Source organism: Myotis myotis, unplaced genomic scaffold (assembly GCF_014108235.1).
Source record: "Myotis myotis isolate mMyoMyo1 unplaced genomic scaffold, mMyoMyo1.p scaffold_m19_p_20, whole genome shotgun sequence".
NCBI lineage: Eukaryota > Metazoa > Chordata > Mammalia > Chiroptera > Vespertilionidae > Myotis > Myotis myotis.
The window spans coordinates 14,942,818-14,962,735 of record NW_023416325.1 but is presented as its reverse complement, the minus strand read 5'-3'; the positions used below and the strand labels follow the sequence as shown (position 1 = coordinate 14,962,735).

Here is a 19,918-nt window from a genome sequence, read left to right as displayed (position 1 = left end):
CTTCCAATTTTCCTGGAACTTGTTGCAAACTATATGAGACAGATGCTTAAGCAGTCACACTGCCTACAGTCCAGGTTTCAGTGGGTGGTTTTTGAGATGGAATAAAGTTCTTGAAGCAACATTAATCTAGATGCTAAGAGCCATTACTACTTCATGCGTGGAGACTATGCCCTTTCAATGTCCCTCGATATCTATCATTGAGGACGATAATTCAGGTCCTTCCCTGTCACTCAAAATGAGAAAGGAAAAATCTGCCTATCAGGTTTGCTGGTTCCTAGCTCTGTTTATTGTTAAAACAAGGATCAGCAAACTTGTTCTCTTACGGGCCAGAGAGTAAATAACTTGGGTTTTGCAGACCACATCTGGCGTCTGTTGCATATTCTTCTTTGTTAGTTTTCCCTCCAACTATTTAAAAATGTAAAACTCATTCCTAGCCCGAGGGCCACATATGAGCAAGCAGCAGCCAGATTGGGCTCTAGGGCTGTAACATTTAAACCAATCCCTGTTTTAAAAGTAAGCCTTTCCTGAAAAATTTCTAAGTAAATATGGGGACGTTAATATGGATCAATAAACTAAAAACAATGCCATCAAATTGATCAATGGAATTTTCACAGATGTTATTAGGATAAAGGGAACAGAGAGAAACCTATAAAACAGAATTTAGTGTTTAATTAATAATTAAGATCATATGAAACTACCAAGAATAAAACCACACCATTTATTTAAATAATCTCACAGAAAGATGAGCCTTACCGGTAACCCAAAATGCACTGCTTTCTTCACAGAATGTTCTAGCAGAACATAGCTATCGGATCTCTTCTGCCCCAGCACGTAGAGCCAGCTCTGGTAAGAGAAATCATTAACATATACCCTAACAATAACCATGGGTAATGTTCTATTGAACTATCAATATGGTTGTAAATAAGAATTAAAAGGAACAAAATAAATCCTCGAACATACTCTTTCATGAAGCATGAACCAAAATGAAGCCCATCAAACACATGAAAACTATCAGACAAGCCATTGATTTTCTTCACCTTTGAGAGCAATGAGTGGCAAGGTTCTAGAAAAAAAGCATGAAACCCCCATATGGCCTTTAATTGAAAAAGTGAGTCTCAAAGTGATGGTTAAATAAATTCTGTGTTCTACTTGTGCTTGGTGGTTATGCTTTCACAGGATAACATCTCATCCAGTTATAAGGTTAATGTGATAGTTTACATTGTACTAAAATTTGTAGATAAGATCAAGCCTGGCTGGTTTGGCTCTGTGGTTGAGCATTGAACCATGAACCAAGAGGTCCCTGGTTCGATTCCCGGTCAGGGCACATGCCTGGGCTGCACGCCTGGTAGGAGGCATGCAGGAGGCAGCTAATCAATAATTCTCTCTCATCATTGATGTTTCTATCTCTCTCTTCCTCTTCCTTCCTCTCTCTCTCTCTAAAAGTCAATACAAATATATTTTAAAAAAAGAATCACCACCAAAGCCAAACAAATGTCATGAATTAAGAAATAAACAAATATGGGCTGCCTTTCCTGAATTACCACGACTTCCTAACTAGTTTCCTGTCACTGCTAAGAACCTTTGCTCTGACTACAAAACAGTCTGATTCAAATCAGGCCTTCCAAAGGCCAACTCAACCCATGGGCAGAATTCCCAAGGCAGGAGGGTGGCCTTACCAGGCAATGCTGGAGACACACGTGATCGTTGGACTCCTGGGCGATCCTGATTGCCTCCTGCAGGGCGAGCTCTGCCTGTTGACTAATGACAGACTGAACATTAATATCTCATTAACAATCACAAACATGCACAAGTAACGGAAGCAGGAAAACATCTGTACAGTAATTCATTTAAGAGCAGGTCTCTGCTTTGGAAGCTGTAGCTATGGACTTATTCCCTCAGAGGCAGTCCCTTGCCCCAGCAGCAAGAAACATTAATAGTGGACATATAGAACCTGCCCCTTCTAAGGTGGATTTCTACTAAAAGGAGCATCGAGGAATAGCTTTTCTTGATCTCAGCTGCTAAGAGTTTTATTTTAACTATTAAGGCCAGGGAAGAGGCACAGAGAGAATATGATATTTTACTTTTCATTGCATTCCCTTCTGCATTATTAAAATTTTTTTTTTTACTATAGCATTTGATGCTTCTATACTTTTTCAAAACTAGTTTTAAAAAGTATTTTGAGGATTACCCACTTCTGAGATTCCTTTTTTCTGCTCATGTAGTTCCCCTTCATCTCTGATGTCTCTCCCACCCTCTCAACTTCTGCAGAAATTCAGTCAAATATTCTTGGCCCCACTGAACTCGCACTTGTGAAAATTCCCACATAAGTGCTATCTGTACCCCATCTTGCAGTGCATAGTTAAATACTACTGTTTATTTAATCAGTGCTAACTATTTTTTTCAACTAGTTTATTAACCATAGAGAGCACAAGTAAAGTCTTAAACTTTGGGCTTTTCAGTGGCAAGTGACATAATAGAAATCTTATCAATGCTGGGTCACTAAGTATCTTAAAATCAATTTTATGGGTATCACTTCTTTAGAGAAAAATTTATATAAGGAATATTCTTTCAACACCAGTGCAATAGCCTCACACAATTCATTTTAATTGGGGAGAACTGAACTGTTCCAAGTAACTACTTGTTTAAATGCAAAACCCAGATACATCCCTACCTAGTTTACACGTCATTTACATCCCTTCAGTAATGAGATGAGCAGAACATGGGCTATTTGAGGGCAGGAAGCATGTCTTCACACACAGGCACCAATAAATATCGGTTGATTTAACTTTATTGAACATGTGATGACCAAACAAATAATGGTATGTTTAGAGAAATGGCTTCTGGGAGAACTGTATACTACAACGACTAAAGAGAGATTATTTTTCCCAGTTAGGAAGAAAAGGTAGATTACCAACACAGAAACACAAAGTCAGGCAAAATCCTCAAAGGACTTTATGGCTTTTCACTGCTGCTAGGCAGAAAAACCTCTGGTAAAAATTTTCAGTAACAGAATATTTCCATATTATTTATACGACATGGCTTTGAATGCTCCGATGAGGTATTCAAAGACTGGCCCACACACAAGCTCCAGTCTACGTCCCTTTTAAAATGCAACAACCAGAAGTTAATAGAATTTTTTGGGTGTTGTCCGGGCCATACAGCAAGTGCAGAACTCTCAATTCTTGAATTCTGGACATTGCTTCTATTAATACACTCTAGAGCAGGCGTGGGCAAACTACGGCCCGCGGGCCGGATCTGGCCCGTTTGAAATGAATAAAACTAAAAAAAAAAAAAGACTGTACCCTTTTATGTAATGATGTTTACTTTGAATTTATATTAGTTCACACAAACACTCCATCCATGCTTTTGTTCCGGCCCTCCGGTCCAGTTTAAGAACCCATTGTGGCCCTCGAGTCAAAAAGTTTGCCCACCCCTGCTCTAGAGTCTCTAGTCAAAGATGCCAGTAGCAGAAACCACCTTTCTTCCAGAAAAAGCCACAGGGGCGACGACACTCTTTCGACTAGTAATTTCCTACCTTTTCACCATTATTCACATTATCTCATTGTTTCCAAAATAGCCTCCATGTTTCGAAAGATTTTATCCACTTAACTCCATTTACAAAATAATTTTATTTCAGAGAGGAAGAGAAAAGAAGGGAGAGAGAACCATCAGTGATGATAGAGAATCATTGATTGGCTGCCTCCTGCACTCCTCCTACTGGGGATAGAGCCCTGACCGGGACTTGAACTGTGACCTCCTGGTTCATAGGTAGACGCTCAACCACTAAACCACACCAGCTGGACAGTTTTCCTATTTTTATTCATCAAAATCATAGGCATATCTTAGCAACGGCATAAGCCAAATGTCATCTCACTGAGCTGTCTGAATTTTATCCGAAAGCACAAACATGACTTTTAATAAGCCAGACCAGTCTTTTATCCAGTAAAGACACAGCTTTCTTTTGGCTTTTTGAAATACTGAAAATAGCTTTTGTATCCTCATTATTATCCCCAAAAAATTCTTTTGGGAATCTCTGGCCTAATGACCTAATTATCTTTTAATTCAATGGCTGTCGTTCTTAGAAGTAATGAAAGAAAGAGGCCATGTACTAAGACAGCCATGTTACATAGTGGCACCAGGGGGCAGACTGTAAAAGGAGAAGGTTTTCATTAACTTCTGTCCAGTGAAAAAGCTTCCCTTTTGGAAGTTACTGACAAGTCTAGTCAAACAGTCAGCTTCCTTTCTTTCTTTCCTGTTTATCCTTCTTTTAAATACAGCATTTTAAAAAATTCATGTTAATTAACATTTGGAAGTTCATGTCTCCTATTTCTGCACGGATACAAATCTATAAACTTACTAGTGTCCGAAGCGGCAGTGCAGGGCGGCCAGGTTCAGAGCAGCGTATCTCAAGCTCCGGCCGTAGCCCTCTTCCCCGTTACTTTTGCTCTCGGCTCCCGTAAGAATCAGGCGGTCAAAGTAATGCAGGAGGCTGTGTGTAGAACTAAACACATCTTGGACCCGGAGGTTGTTTAAGTAGCTGAGATAATGCTACAACAAGAAACAACCCACACAGTGTAAATGTCCCGCTCCCTCTTGTGTAAGACTAATTCCGTTCCACTGGCTGCGAACATCCACGTATCCCCCACCCTTCTAGCAATAGGGTCATCGTTTAGATTCACCTTTTCCCCACAGGCAGAATAAAGCAGGTTCAAGATACATTGGTTTCTCACCAGGAGGGGTCCCCAAATGAAAAAACCGGAGTTCCATTAGCACTTGTGTCAGCATTTTATCCTAAATATACATCCACTCTGTCACTGGTTATATTAGGACCCATGTGAGGGTGGAGGGGAGAACTCACTTAGCTCAGGTATTTAAAAAGTTTACTGAGCTAATTATATTCTATTTTGAAACTGTTTTCATTTTGTTTGCTTCACTGAATTAAATCTCCCTCTAGTCCTAGCCAGTTTGACTCAGTGGATAGAGCATCGACCTGGGGCCCGAAGAGTCCTGGGTTCAATTCCGGTCAAGGGCACGTACCTTGGTTGCAAGCTCCTCCCCAGACTGGGCCCTGGTTAGAGCGCATGCAGGAGGCAACCAATCGATGTGTTTCTCTCACATGGTTGTTTCTCTCTGTCTTTCCCTCTCTCTTCTACTCTCTCTAAAAGATCAATGGAAAAATATCCTCAGGTGAGGATTAACAAAAAATAAGAAAATTTTAAAAATAAATAAATAAATAAATAAATAAATAAATAAATAAATAAACTTCCCTCCAAACAGGCAGATCCCAGTTACTAGGGAACCAAACATATATCTTTCAACATGTGAATAAAGTCAAATGTCAAATCCAGGTTTGAGGGTAAAAATCCATTAAGGAATGGAATGATTTTTAAACTTAAAAAAAAAAACACACACACTGACAAAAGTGGGGAAAGGAACAAATTTTTAGCCCCTAATTTTTTTTAACTGATTTTAGAGAGAGAGAGAGACAGAGAGACAGAGAGACAGAAATATCAATTTGTTGTTCCACTTATTTATGCATTCATTGGATGGATCTTTTAAAAATATATATATTTTATTGATTTTTTTAGAGAGAAAGGAGGTGAGAGGGATAGAGAGATAGAAACATTGACAGAGACATCCACCCATTGACTCGAGCCGCAACCTGGGCATGTGCCCTGACCAGGAATCAAAAAGGGGACATCTTGGTTTATGGGCTGATGCTCAACCACTGAGCCACATTGACTGGACTCACTGGTTGATTCTTGTATGTGCCCTGACCAGGGATTGAACCTGAAACCTTAGTGTATTTGGGACAATACTCTAACCTAACAAGCCACCTGGCCAAGACAGGCCCCAAAGATTTTAAAAACTCCGTCTACTCTGCCCTAGCCGGTGTGGCTCACTTGGTTGGGTGTGGTCCCATGCACTGAAAGGTTGCCGGTTGGATTCCCAGCAGAGCACATGCCCATTGCGGGCTCAATACCCAGTAGGGGCGTATGGGAGGCAGCCAATTGATGTTTTGCTCTTACATTGATGTTTCTCTCTCTGTCTCCCTTCCTCTTTCTCTAAAAAAATAAAATAAAATAAATACTCAGTCTACTCTATCTTTGCCCATAATTCACAACATCAGAGAGATGATGAAAGGAAAAAAACATCACTAGACTGAATGAGTGCGAAGGGCAGTTTTACAACCTAAGCTGGGTTGCTCACTTGCCAACATGATTTCTCTCCAAAAGCATGGATGGATCCTCATTTGCGTGGCTACTGAACATAAGAGTAGCTTCGCCATTATTTTTTCAACTCAGGAACAAATTCTGGAAAAGACTCACCGCTTCAGCAAAATCAGGATTAAATTTCAACAAGTTGTTCAATTCTTTCTGCAAAGAAGCTGGAGGGAGGGCCTTAGTTTCATCATTCTTTAACAAAGAGGCCTGAAATCGAAACATGACAATTCAGTAGAAAGAAATACATGGAAATGTTATAGTCAACAGCATCAGCTGGTTATTTTCTTTTCCATAGCTACTCTCTCCTCTTGACCCTACAGAACACTGTTCCTCTTGCTGAAACAGTAAGCCTCCCCATCCACATACTCCCCATACACACACTCCTCCCATGCAAATTTCTGCTCATCCTTCCAGCCCTAATTCAGACCTCACCAGCCACCTGCTTCTATCACCACCTAGACCAGGTAAGATCCTACAAGGACCCCTGTTCTAACCATTCTTGTAGTTCCTATTAAGATGTATTAAAAATGCCAGTCTGGCCTCAATCCAGACTGTGAGCACCTTCACAGCAGGCAGTGTGCATCTCCAACAGAGCAGAGGGCCTTATGGCACTCAGGTGCACCTCGTCTGGTTAACTGTTTCACAAGAATGACAGTAAGCAACCATTACATAAGATATGTAGAAAACTAGTTTCAAATTAAATATTAGTACTTAACTGGGTTATAGACACTTAATTCAATTCTACCTAGACAAATTTTTCTTTATAAGTAATAATAATTTCTAATTCCATTTTAATTCATTATATCATTACAGAAGATTCTAAAACTATTGAAAAGCATACAGAAAACAAAAGTCATCTGTAATCCCTCCACCCAGAAATAACACTATTATTAATTCTTCTGTGTATCTTATTCCAGTGCATATTTTTTCTATGTATGTATATATGTATATGTATCTGTATACATATATACACACACCATATTTTTAACAAAGTTAGAATACATAATTTTACTTCGTGCTCTTTTCATTTAATATTACAAACTCTGTCTCATTATTAAGTAGTCTTTACAAATGATTATTTTTTTTAAATATATATATATGTATTTTTTAAATATCTATATTGATTTCAGAGAGGAAGGAGAGGGATAGAGAGTTAGAAACATCAATGATGAGACAGAAACATCGATCAGCTGCCTCCTGCACACCCCCTCCTGGGGAGGTGCCTCCAACCAAGGTACATGCCCTTGACCGGAATCGAACCTGGGACCCTTCAGTCCGCAGGCCGACGCTCTAGCCACTGAGCCAAACCAGTTAGGGCTACAAATGATTCTTAAAACAAAACTATTAACCCTTTGACTGTCATATTCATTGCAAATACTTTCCCCATTTTGTTGTTTGCCTTTTAATCTTGTTAGAACGTGTTCTAACATGCAGACATTTTTTATTTTCATGCTAAAAAAATCAAATTATCTTCTCCTACATGTTACTTCCACAGCTTTTATGTTTAGAAAGTCTTTCCCCATCCATAAATCAGTTAAAATTTAATATTGTAGTTCCTTCTAGTTTAATTACAGCTTTAAATATTTACATTTGCCCCTTTAATCCACCTGTAATATACTAAGGTGTGAGGACAAGGTGAGGCTCCACCTATATTTTCTCCTTGATAGCTAGACAAGTTTTTCTAATTTGTTTAAAATTCATCTGCAGGTATGTTCCTATCACTTTTAGCTAGATCACTACATTTTTCTGCAGAAAGAAATTTAAGGACAAAATCAGGGAAAACTAGAAAAGTCTAACAAAAAATCAAAAGTCTGCTTGAAGATAACATGGGAGAAAAATGTTTAGCTTATGTTACTGAGAAAATGAAAGAGTCTGCCTTAAAACCACCAACAAAAAATGTTTGGGACCGCCCAGTCAGTGTGGTTCCGGGGTTGAGCGTCAAGCTATGAATCAGGAGGTCAGGGTTTGATTTCCAGTCAGGACACATGCCTGGCTTGTGGGCTCAATCCCCAGTAGGGAGCGTGCAGGAGGCAGCCGATCAATGATTCTCTCTCATCATTGAAGTTTCTATCTCCCTCTCTCTCCCTTCCTCTCTGAAATCAATAAGAATATATATATATATTTTTTAAATGTTTGGGATGAAGTGCACTGATATCTGCAACTTGAAATGCATAAAAAAAATAAATAAAAGAAATGGTGGCCGGATAGAGGATGGGTAGATATGTGCTGAACAGAGAAAAATATTAACTATAGGAAACAGATGAAGAGTATATGGATATTCACTGTAAAATGCTTTTCAATTTTTTTCTTTTAATGTCCATAATAAAATGTTGGGGAAAGGGAAGCACATCTCCTAAATCACATTTTTGGCTGTGTTAGTCATGAACCATTATTGAATGAACCTGCATTAGAACTTTAATCAAAAACTAAAACTACAAAATAGGAAGTAACAGCGTTGTTAGTGAAGAAAAGTGGGCCAAGAACAAGGGATAATGCAGAATTACCAAGAAACCCACCAACATAACAGGCATATGCCATGACAAACAACATCAGATGATTTTTTTTTAAGTTTATGATAAATTAGAGAATTAACATCACCTGTTGAGAAAGAAAAAACTCCGCTTGTTTTTGGGACAGGGGCCCACTGCAAGATACCTCCTCTTCTCTACAAAATATAAAACAAAAATAATAAATACATATAATACACCATAGCAAAAATGATAATGCTTACAAAGTCAGATTCTTTATCAGAAGAGTTAAGACACGTTTTTTTAACTGACTGATTTTAAGGAGACAGTGAGGGAGTGAGAGTGAAAGAGATAGAGAGAGAGAGAGAGAGAGAGAGAGAGAGAGAGAGAGAGAGAGAGAGAGAGAAAGCAATGATTCGTTGTTCCACTTATGTATTCATTGGTTGATCCTTGTATGTGCCCTGACGGTTAACTTTGGCATATCAGGACAACACTCTAAACACTGAGGCATCTGGCCAGGGCCAAAAACTTTTACAACTAATTCTCTCCTCTCAGAAATAGAAAAGACATACTTAAAAAATGATGTTGAATGACCTGACAAAGTTCACAATGATCGTGGACAAATATAGACCTAAATTCTACACAGCTCTCAGCAGATCTTTCTAAAATGCAAATCTATCATGCTATCCCTGATTTTAAGCCCTTCAGTGGTACCCCATCACCTCCAAAATAAAGTCCACGCTGCTTAGCGGGGCAGGTGCAGTGCTTCATGGGTGATCCCACCTCCTGCCTCTCCTTTGCCTTCTCTTTGTCACCTACACCCCAGCCCTCATGAACACCTTACAGGTCTCCTGTCATGATAAGGTGCCCCTGCTGCTTCCACATCCTGCAGAGCCCACCTGCCCACCTACTATTGGACTACTGGACACCATCCATCATTCAAAATTACATGAGTCACAGCCTCCAAGCTCTCCTGACATGTCTCATTTGAGGTCCCACTGGCTCCTAGATGCTTATCATAGCACCTATGCACTGCCGAGCTGGGCTGTTCTTACCTGCATTTGTATGTGAATAACCAGGGCTATATGTAGACACACTCAGATTTTGGGAAATAAATGAAGAGTTTCTAACTCCATGCTACAGAGTCAAGATGGTGTTGTATTCAAAGGCAGGAAAAGGAGGCTTCACCTAAGAAATAACCATTTGCCTAGAAGCTTAGATTACACAGAACTGATAATCAAGAAATATGCCGAAACCGGTTTGGCTCAGTGGATAGAGCGTTGGCCTGCAGACTGAAAGGTCCCAGGTTCGATTCCGGCCAAGGGCATGTACCTGGGTTGCGGGCATATCCCCAGTAGGAGATGTGCAGGAGGCACCTGATCGATGTTTCTCTCTCATCGATGTTTCTAACTCTCTATCTCTCTCCCTTCCTCTCTGTAAAAAATCAATAAAATATATTTAAAAAAAAAAAAAAAAGAAATGTACTAATATAAACCTAGACTTGACAAATCTATACATGCACAGTATAAAACAATCTTGTTTTGAGGTCAAAGTATGAATATTACTGTTTTATCACTGAAGAAAGTCTTCTCTAAATAGGATTACAGTAAGTATAAAATCAATATTTACTCATAAATAGTATTTGTATAAGCACTCTGTGTCAATTACAGCAGATCTCAAACTGTTTCATGCAAACTGTATGTAAATGGATATCCTAAGAAAATTCTGAGGTTAAAGCATTTGAGGAAAGGTGTATATATTCCATCTTGCTTGGAGATTCATGATTCATTAGAGAAATCCAGCAGAAAGAAACTTCACTTTTACCTAACGTACCATTTACCAACCTCACTTGCACAAAGGATCCTTTCCTCATGCCTCTCAAGAAGCACTAGCATCTCACAGAAGACACTTTGGAAGAGCTGCTCTAATATTCTCCTAATTCCATTTCTGATGAATATTACCTAACCATCCCCAAGGCAGTGGGTCAGCTCTTGCAAATATTGGAGCTGCCAAGAACCAGCCCTGACCCAGGCCTAACAAAGATCAGTGACACAGTGGTGACCTAGAGGGAAATGGAAAAAAATTTCACAGGCCAAGTTCTCAAATGGAAAACAGTTAAGTGTCTAGGCAACAAGCCCTTTTCTCTTAACATATCCCTTAAACAAAATAAACCCAAGGTTTGAAATAAATATGGCTGCACACAAAAAGGCTAGAGACAGATGAGACTCCGAAGGAAACTGGACACACCACCACTGTCCCATTCTCCTCTGAAGTCCATGACACTCAGTAGTGCCAAATTACTTATTTACTTAACCCCATTCCCCAAAAACAGATTTAGGCTGGCTTATAACAAAGGACATGGGAGCAATATGTGAGAAAATCAAAATGACACAAAGGAAAATGGCTACAAGTGAAGACAAATAGAGTTATTATAAATGAAGTTATTATAAATTTGGCTCTGGCTCCCATACTGGCAACCGTGGCCGACATGAATGAACAAGCTTGGGAAGAGCAAATAAAAATACCGTGGCCCAAGGCACCCTTCACTGACCCTTCCTTTGCTTCCTCAGAGCCTCACAAATACATGGAGGGGAAAGTAGCCCTTCAGAAGCAATAGAGGTATTCCATTTAGAAAAAGGGCTCTAGTATACCTTGTTTATGAATCCAATTATCAGCTGAGACAGACTTTTTGGCTTCCTAGTGCTATAACTCAAGGGCACTTAACCTGGATTCATGGATGGGCTAGAACAGCCGTGGGCAAACTACGGCCTCCGTTTGAAATGAATAAAACTAAAAAAAAAAAGACCGTACCCTTTTATGTAATGATGTTTACTTTGAATTTATATTAGTTCACACTAACACTCCATCCATGCTTTTGTTCCGGCCCTCTGGTCCAGTTTAAGAACCCATTGTGGCCCTCGAGTCAAAAAGTTTGCCCACCCCTGGGCTAGGAGTCCATGGTCCTTATAAAACTGCATGCAAAGTTTGCATGAATGTGCTTTTTCTGTCCAGCAGACAGCACGAACACAGCTCTCCAAGATCACAAATGATGCAGCTGAGTTTCCCACATTTGGGGAAACCACAGGGTCAGCACATCTGGAGTGCAATGGCTAAGCCTCGCCCTGGGAAAACCACCTTCATGATCATGGTACCTTCCCTGCCAGGTAAGCATGAATGTACATTTTTAATGTAGAGATAGTACATGGCATTCATCAGATTCTTAAAAGAAGCCTGTAAACTGCTCTAAAGGGCTCAAATCTACCACTATATTTGAATTTTACATAGGATTAATCAAACAGCAAGGATTGGTTTTTTTGTTTGTTTTTTAAAGTATGTGCAAGGCATAAAACACCAATCAAGGCCCTGGGGGGGGGGGGGGATACAAAATCTTAATGGTCGCCAGCGAGTTTGGCATGCTTGGTCTATAGTCTTGGTAAAGGCTAGGACCAGCCCAGGTGCAAAGATGACAGTAAACGATAAATATCAAGGATGAGTATGGACTCTGTACTTATAAAAGGGAGAAATTACTCCAGCCGGAGAGGTGAGGAACTGGAAAGTTGGTAAGGAGTGGGGAAAATGATGAGGAAGGAGGAAGGCATTCCAGGAAAAGAAAACAAGAGAGACAGAAAGGGAAAAGGCCTGGGGGCATACAAGCAGACCTGGCTAGTGAGGGTAAAGGATCCAAGCCAAGGACAGAAGGTAAGGTCAGAAAGATCGATTGTGGAGGCCTCAAACACCAGGTGGGGAGAATCTGTGGAATCTCTGGAGATTTCTGAGTGACGTAGTGACAGGTCAAAATCAGGGAAGAGGAGAGACTGAGAGAGAGAACAGTTACTAAACATCTAAGGCCATGAGGACCTGAGCCCTTCCCAAGTGTGTGACCAGAGGGTGTGACCCAGCCCCTCCTTCTGTCTGTCCCTCCAATATGTCAGCTTGTCCTGACTTGGGGGCTCCGTGTCTGCCATGTGCTCTGGCAATTCTTCTCAGGACTCGCTCCTTCGTCACCGAGCTCCCAGTCTTCTAGAGACCTTCCCAGCCCGGCCTGTGTGGCTCAGCAACTGATCGTTGACCTATGAACCTGGAGGTCACGGTTTGATTCCCAGTCAGGGCACATGCCTGGGTTGCAGGCTCAATCCCCAGTGGGGGGCGTGCAGGATGTAGCAGAACGATGATTCTCTCATCATTGATGTTTCTATTTTTTTAAAAAATATATTTTATTGATTTTTTTTTTACAGAGAGAAAGGGAGAGTCAGAAACATCGATGAGAGAGAAACATCGATCAGATGCCTCCTGCACACTCCCTACTTGGGTATGTGCCCGTAACCAAGGTACATGCCCTTGACGGCAATCGAATCTGGGACCCTTGAGTCCGCAGGCCGACGCTCTATCCACTGAGCCAAACCGGTTAGGGTTCATCATCAATGTTTCTATCTATCTTTCCCTTTCCCTTCCTCTCTGAAATCAATAAAAATGTATTTAAAAAGAGAGAGAGAGAGACCTTCCCAAAGAGCACCCCACAGCCATTTTCTATCCTTGTGTCCTACTGTCTCCGAAATTACACTACTTCTTCTTTCAGTTACCTACTACCTGACCCTCCACCTCCCTTTTCGCTGACAGCACAGCCCCTCACAGTGCCTGGCACACAGGAAGCACTTGATAAGTATTTTTGAACATTAATGAATTTGGGAGATTTATATCAGATCTCTGGCAGGTGAAGGAAAACCAGAGAATTTCTGCTTTGGCGGGGTCCACAGAGAGACCGCTTCCAGCAGCAGGAAGGCTAGCAGGCTCCACTGCCGCCTGACGAGCTGTGATCCTGTCAGCCTGATTTCTTACCGCAGGACACAGAGCTGCCCCTTGGCAACAACGAGCAAATAAAAAGCTGAAGCTAAATTTCAGTTTGCGCTTCCGTCTGTACGTGGATTTTTAAAAACACCTGAAAGATATTTAGTCTCTCCCTTCTAAATTACCAGTTAGGTTCTCACTTTTAAATAGGAATGATTTCATTGTAAGATGGGAGATTTGTAGGCTATTCAATAATACTTTCTCCTTTCTAATTTTAATACAAATTTCTAGGGCAAGAAAAATAATTTCCCTGAAAAAAACATACCTAAAATCATTCCAATAACTATAAATAAATAAAAAAAATAGAAAGGGCTAAAGTGAGAAACTTCTGATAACACAATAAAACATTAGAAAAATCACAAAAAGAGAAAAAATGGAAATTTTCCTTTTTAAAAGAATCAAGAAGTGTATAAAATATATCTTGCAAAGTAAAGAAATATCCTATAACAAGTAAAAGCATTTCTTTTTGGACAAAGCATAATACTTAATTATAATAACTTTTAAAGAATATCATTCATATCAGTGAGGAATTCAGTTTACTAAATATACACTATTCTCTGAAACCATGCACCTTAACAGTAAATACACTGGCTTACACGCAAATGAATTCTTAGAATAGGATAAAAACAAAAAGATGCGATTAGACCTAATTAAATCAGATAAATTTAGGAGAAAACCAAACCATAATATGAAAAGTCTGAATTTTAACATTTCTAAAGAAGTGACATTCTACTACTTGAAGCTTATAGAGTAGCTCAAACAAAGATCATACTGTTGCTTGGAAGCCTTCCTTAGGGGACTTAACTAGAAGAGAAATTAGAGAAGAACAGTGAATAGTTGTTGAATGTTTGCCACATACCAGGAACAGTTCTAAACACTTTATATAAATTTATCATTTAATTCCTACATTAACCCTCTGAGGAGGTGATATCCTTCCCATTTTGCAGATCAAGAAATTGAAACACAGAGGAGCTGAGTAACTGGCCCAAGGCCTCACAGGGAATAAGGGAAGGAACAAGGATTCATACCCAGGATTCTGACTCTAGTGCCAGACCCTTCACCCCATACTGTACTGCCTTTCCAAGAGATGAGAAGCCTTTATAGACAACTCTAAGTGATGAGGTTTTGGAAGGAGTTAATAGTACTGTAATCTTGCTCCTATAACCAGGCCCTGGCCAGGAAGCTCAGTGGATTAGAGCCGTGGTCGGCAAACTGCGGCTCGCAAGCCACATGCGGCTCTTTGGCCCCTTGAGTGTGACTCTTTCACAAAATACCATGTGCGGGCGCACGTACAGTGCGATTGAAACTTCGTGGCCCATGCGCAGAAGTCGGTTTTCGGCCTGGGCGAGTCTGTTTTGAAGAAGTACTGTTGATATTTGGCTCTGTTGACTAATGAGTTTGCCGACCACTGGATTAGAGCATTGTTCTAATACGCCAAGGTTGCTGGTTTGCTCCAATTATTTACTGTGCTATTTCGCAGGAAAGGGACCCCTGTCCGAAAAACCCAAGTTACCTTATGGACACATCAAGTTCTTCTTTTTCCATTTTTCTTTCGCCCTCTTCTCTGCTGGTCAGTTCCATATCAGCATCCTCCACTGTCTTTTTCTCACCATTTTGGAAGTACTGTTGAAGGGCAGTGTACAGTTTAAACACTTGGCTAAAAGAAAGCTTACTGTAGGCCAAGATCATGTGACGCAGAAATAAGCCTACAAAATAAGACACAGACAAGGTGAAGGCATTAAATGAAATTGGGATACACAAATTTGATGACTGTTTGTTGCAATTCTTCCTTCAAAAGAATAAAAAAAAAAAGACACTTGAAGTTGCTATTCCTTCTGCCTAGAATGTTCTTCCCCACTCTTTACAAATCTGGTTTCTTCTTATTGAGGGCCCAGTGCTCACACCCACATTCCACCATCGTTATCCACACAATATATTTTTTTCTTGACTATTATAACTATCTGAAATTATCTTATTTATTTACTTTTTTTCATCTGGCCCTACCCTACTCAAATGCAATCTCCATAAAAAAGAAGGTCCAGTGCTAGCTGGTTTGGCTCAGTGGGTAGAGCATCAGCCTGTGGACTGAAGGGTCCGGGTTCAATTACAGTCAAGGGCATATGCCCAGGTTGTGGGCTCGATCCCGAGTAGAGGGCATGCAGGAGGCAGCTGATCAATGATTCTCATCATTGAAGTTTCTATCTCTCTTTCCCTCTTCCTTCCTCTCTGAAATCAATAAAAATATATGGAAATGAAAAAAAAGAGGAAACTCCAGCCCTGGTCAGTGTGGCTCAGTTGGTTGGAGTGTCCTCCTGTATACCTAAAGGTATCAGGTTGATTCCCGGTGAGGGCTCATTCTTAGGTTGCAGTTTCATCCCTGGTTGGGGCACATACGAGAGGCAACCAATCAATGTTTCTTTCTTTCTTTCTCTCTCTCTCTCTCTCTCTCAAATCAATAAACATATCTTCAAGTTAAGATTAAAAAAATAAAAAAGAAGGTCCATGTCTATCTCTTAAGTCCACATCCTGGCACATAGGATAGAAGTTAAGTTATCAATAAATAACTGATATTGAATAACAAATACTACTATGAAATAAAGCCAGGTGGATAGAGCATGGATATAAAGCCAAGAGAAAAGCATCAAAAGATGTCACATTTGCCCTCACCTTAAAATTTACTTACTTCTCTTCATAGAAGTTTAGTTGATGACCCTGACTTAAGAGTTATGAAATGCAGACAAGTGACCCAGAGGGCTATGAGAAAGAACTGAGAAACCCTAAGAGCCCCCCAGACCAGACCAATACCTTTGATATCATAGACAAAACTTGTCTTTTCCACAAGACAATTGTTTAAACACAGATCAAAATGGCAAGGCAATAAACACAAATGAAAAACATGTATTTGTTCAGATACTGCAGAGTAATGACAGATGTGATCTAGAAAGCTGCTCACTTCAATGAACATATTCTCTGCTCTCCTCAGAAGAACTTCATACCTACTACACTTGTTTTGTGAACCTCTGGTTCAGTTCCAGAAAAAGAATCTGACAGGTCATCAAAAAATTGTTCCATATCCTTCAATTCGCCTTCAGCCATCAGTTTGATTCTGAATGAGAAAATTGAGGTGTGTATTTTAAGTAGGCCCTTTGAACACCTTCCCATGTTTCAAATATTTACCTAAAATAAATATATTTAAAAGCAATTCAGAGTTTCACATAAAAATGGTGGCACATAAAACAAACTTAATCATCCAAAATGTCATTCCCATATTCTGAAAAGTATCATTGCTGATGTTTTCTTGATCATAAAACTTGTCAGCCAAAAAAATTGGAATTCTCTGCAACAATTAAAAAGGAAAAGGTAGCCCTGACTGGTTTGGGTCAGTGGATAGAGCGTTGGCCTGTGGACCCAAGGGTCCCAGGTTCGATTCCGGTCATGGGCGCCAGAAACAAAACAAAACAAAACAAAACAAAAAGGAAAAGGTAGCCCGAAGCCGGTTTGGCTCAGTAGATAGAGCATCGGGCCTGCAGACCGGAGGGTCCCAGGTTCAAGTCCAGTCAAGGGCATGTACCGCAGCTGCAGGCTTCTCCTAGGGCCGGGCCCTGGTCAGGCACATGCCGGAGGCAACCAATTGATGTGTTTCTCTCACATCAATATTTCTCTCTGTCTTTTCCTCTCTTTCCCACTCTCTCTAAAAATCAATGGAAAAATATCCTCAGTGAGGATTAAAAAATAATTAAAAAAAGGAAAAGGTAGATTGAAAAAATAAATTTTGAAGCAGTACATTTCATGTTAACCATTTTTCAAAAAAATTAAACAACCTAAAAGAACAAAGATATCTTTTTAAAATAATTAATTAACATGTGCACTTTTCCATTTTACATCTACTTTGACAACTTTTCATATATAGAGAAAAAAATGTTTACCTGATTTGTACTGAATTTGCAAGCTGAGGACAAGATTCTTCAATTAACTTGTACAGTTTAGTCAGTGTAATATCTGGGCCCTGAGCAAAGGGAGATAGGAAGGTTATGGATAAATTTTAAAGAACTGGAGAATGATAAACAGCAGCAAACATGAATTCATTTATCAACCCCTCTGCTTTAACAATTATTCCAAACATGAAATCTCAAATCAGAAAGGGGAAAAAAAACTATCTAAAACGATAAAGTAATACTTGAAAATTGCATATCATTCTCGTTTAGTCAGTGAATGGTTTAAAATGGGGGGAAAATACATTGAATCTGTAGTCCAAGGATGCATCTTTCCTTCCTTCTTAGTTTTGTAATCATGTAAACTTGTAGCCTCCTGAGCCCTAGTAAAATGGAGATGATAATAATTATCTCCTTTGTTTGTGGCAAAGATTAAGTAAGATAATGCAAAGTGCTCTGTGAACTGGAAAACATTATACAAACAAAGGTGTCCTATTTTTTCAAAACATATCTCGTCTGATCCTTCCCAAAACCTTGTAAGATAGGCAGACATACTATGTGTCCAAGTCCATATAAGGTACCATTAGAGACCGAGAGTATGCGACCTCTGCTATCAAGGAGACTACAATCTTGACCCTGACCAGGTAGCTCAGTTGGTTGGAACATCATCCTCTGATATGCCAAGATTGCAGGTTCAATTGCTAGTCAGAGCACATATAATAAAAGCACATATAAGTAGAACAACAAATCTATGTTTCTCTTCCTCTCTAAAATCGATCTATAACTTTAAAAAAAAAGACTACAATCTAACTGAGATTTAAAACTAAACAAAAGGGCATACCACATTTCACTTATTCTACATATTTATTTAGGTGCTGTAGTAGGCTTCCAGGGCACAAAAAGAAGAAAAATAGGACAAAGCACTGCCCTTATAGAGGTTATAGTCTAGTAGGGGAGAGGCAGCAGACATATAATTACAAATAAATGGAAAAAACACAACTGATATATGGGAAGGTACGTGCCCCAGGAGAACACATTAAAATCGCCAATACTGAGTAATTATTGTGTGCCACACACTGTGATGTGTTTCCCATGGGTCTTCTCAGTTAATACAGCCATCCCATGACATAGTTCCTATTATTGTTCCCATTTTGCAGAAACCAGGACCCAAACAGGCTGGAGAACTTGCTCAAGGCCCACAACTAGTAAGTGCTATAAAATGAAATAAAATGCTTAGCACAAAATCGATGTTCACTGTTAGTCTTATGTCATTATTACTACTTATTAATGTCCTCTAGGTCGGATACAGAACCCATAGGATTCATGTGTCTCACTCACACTCACACACACACACACACACACACACAGGACTACGTGTAGCCAGCCCCATTCTGCAGAAAACAGAAGACCTGAAAAAGCAACTCTTCGCCCAGTCGCTCAGCTAACAAATGCTGGAGCCAGATATGAACCTGGGAAAACATGCATGTCAAGCACCTGGCCCATAGTAAACACTCATTAAGTGTTAGCTGGTGGCATTATCTTTCCTTTTCCGCGGTCCTCCAAGGCCAAGCGTTAGCTGATGGACCCCCGTCCCCCCAGACCCAAGTAAACGGCAGGCACAGAGCAGGTGCTCCGGGAAGTTTGCTGGAAGAACGGGAGCCAGCGGGGCCCCTCACCTGCAGCAGAGGCAGAAGCAGCTGGTTGAGCCTCCGCCGCTCCATGAGGCTCACGGCAGCCTCGCCCGTGCGGCCCATCTCGTTCAGTAGCACCAGCACCGCGATCTTATACGGCGTCACCCAGTCCTTGATGCCGAACACGTTGGCATGTACCACGCCATTGGTCATCATGGGGTTGAAGTAGAGGCTCTCGTGGACACTGGCCATGGTGTGCCGGACTCCTGCCACCACAGCCCGCCCTCCGCCTCAACCAGCCCGGGCCGTATCCCAGGGAACCGGCTACTTCGCGCTCGCGGCATGCTGTTGGCCAATCAGAGAAGCCATATTAGAGCCAGAGCCAATCAGAATGCCCCAGAGTGCCGTGGAGGGTGGGGACAAAGAGGTTGCACCTACAAACTAAGTCCCTACAGAAACTCTTGCGGAAGGAGAGCAAGTTCCCGGGCGACTTTGACTAGGACCGAGTTAAAGTGGGTCCACATTTGCCGGCCGGGTCTGAACCTCCTGGGGGCTGCCATTTGTTCATTTCATTTGAAAACAAAATTGAATTTCTAAAAGATTGTGTTAAAAAGCAACGGATTGAATTTGCACCTTTAAAATTTGTGCTTGCCCTGACCGGTTTGGCTCAGTGGATAGAGCGTTGGCCTGCGGACCGAAGGGTCCCAGGTTCGATTCCCGTCAAGGGCATGTACCTTGGTTGTGGGCACATCCCCAGTAGGGAGTGTGCAGGAGGCAGCTGATCGATGTTTCTAACTCTCTATCCCTCTTCCTTCCTC

The 19,918-nt window shown here is 40.6% G+C and overlaps 1 protein-coding gene and 1 non-coding gene across 6 annotated transcripts in view; both read right to left on the bottom strand.

The window, feature by feature from the left end:
• The window catches only part of ANAPC5 (anaphase promoting complex subunit 5), a 28,047-nt gene extending 8,621 nt beyond the window's left edge, over positions 1 to 19,426 (bottom strand). For 3 of the 5 annotated variants that reach the window (XM_036354053.1, XM_036354054.1, XM_036354056.1), the window contains exons 1-9: positions 19,146 to 19,426; positions 17,464 to 17,543; positions 16,534 to 16,643; positions 15,051 to 15,243; positions 8,823 to 8,889; positions 6,330 to 6,431; positions 4,358 to 4,548; positions 1,677 to 1,758; positions 754 to 843 (exon numbers count right to left, since the gene is read on the bottom strand). In XM_036354053.1, the coding sequence (XP_036209946.1) occupies positions 754 to 843; positions 1,677 to 1,758; positions 4,358 to 4,548; positions 6,330 to 6,431; positions 8,823 to 8,889; positions 15,051 to 15,243; positions 16,534 to 16,643; positions 17,464 to 17,543; positions 19,146 to 19,352 (1,122 nt within the window). In that variant the 5' untranslated portion in view covers positions 19,353 to 19,426. Of the gene's footprint in view, positions 1 to 753; positions 844 to 1,676; positions 1,759 to 4,357; positions 4,549 to 6,329; positions 6,432 to 8,822; positions 8,890 to 15,050; positions 15,244 to 16,533; positions 16,715 to 17,463; positions 17,544 to 19,145 lie in introns of those variants that run through there. The other 2 variants (XM_036354055.1, XM_036354057.1) reach the window with 2 other exon arrangements.
• LOC118678654 lies at positions 11,703 to 11,864 on the bottom strand. The gene has a single exon (XR_004974951.1). It is a non-coding gene; the product is annotated as a U1 spliceosomal RNA (small nuclear RNA).
• Positions 19,427 to 19,918: the final 492 nt, after the last annotated feature.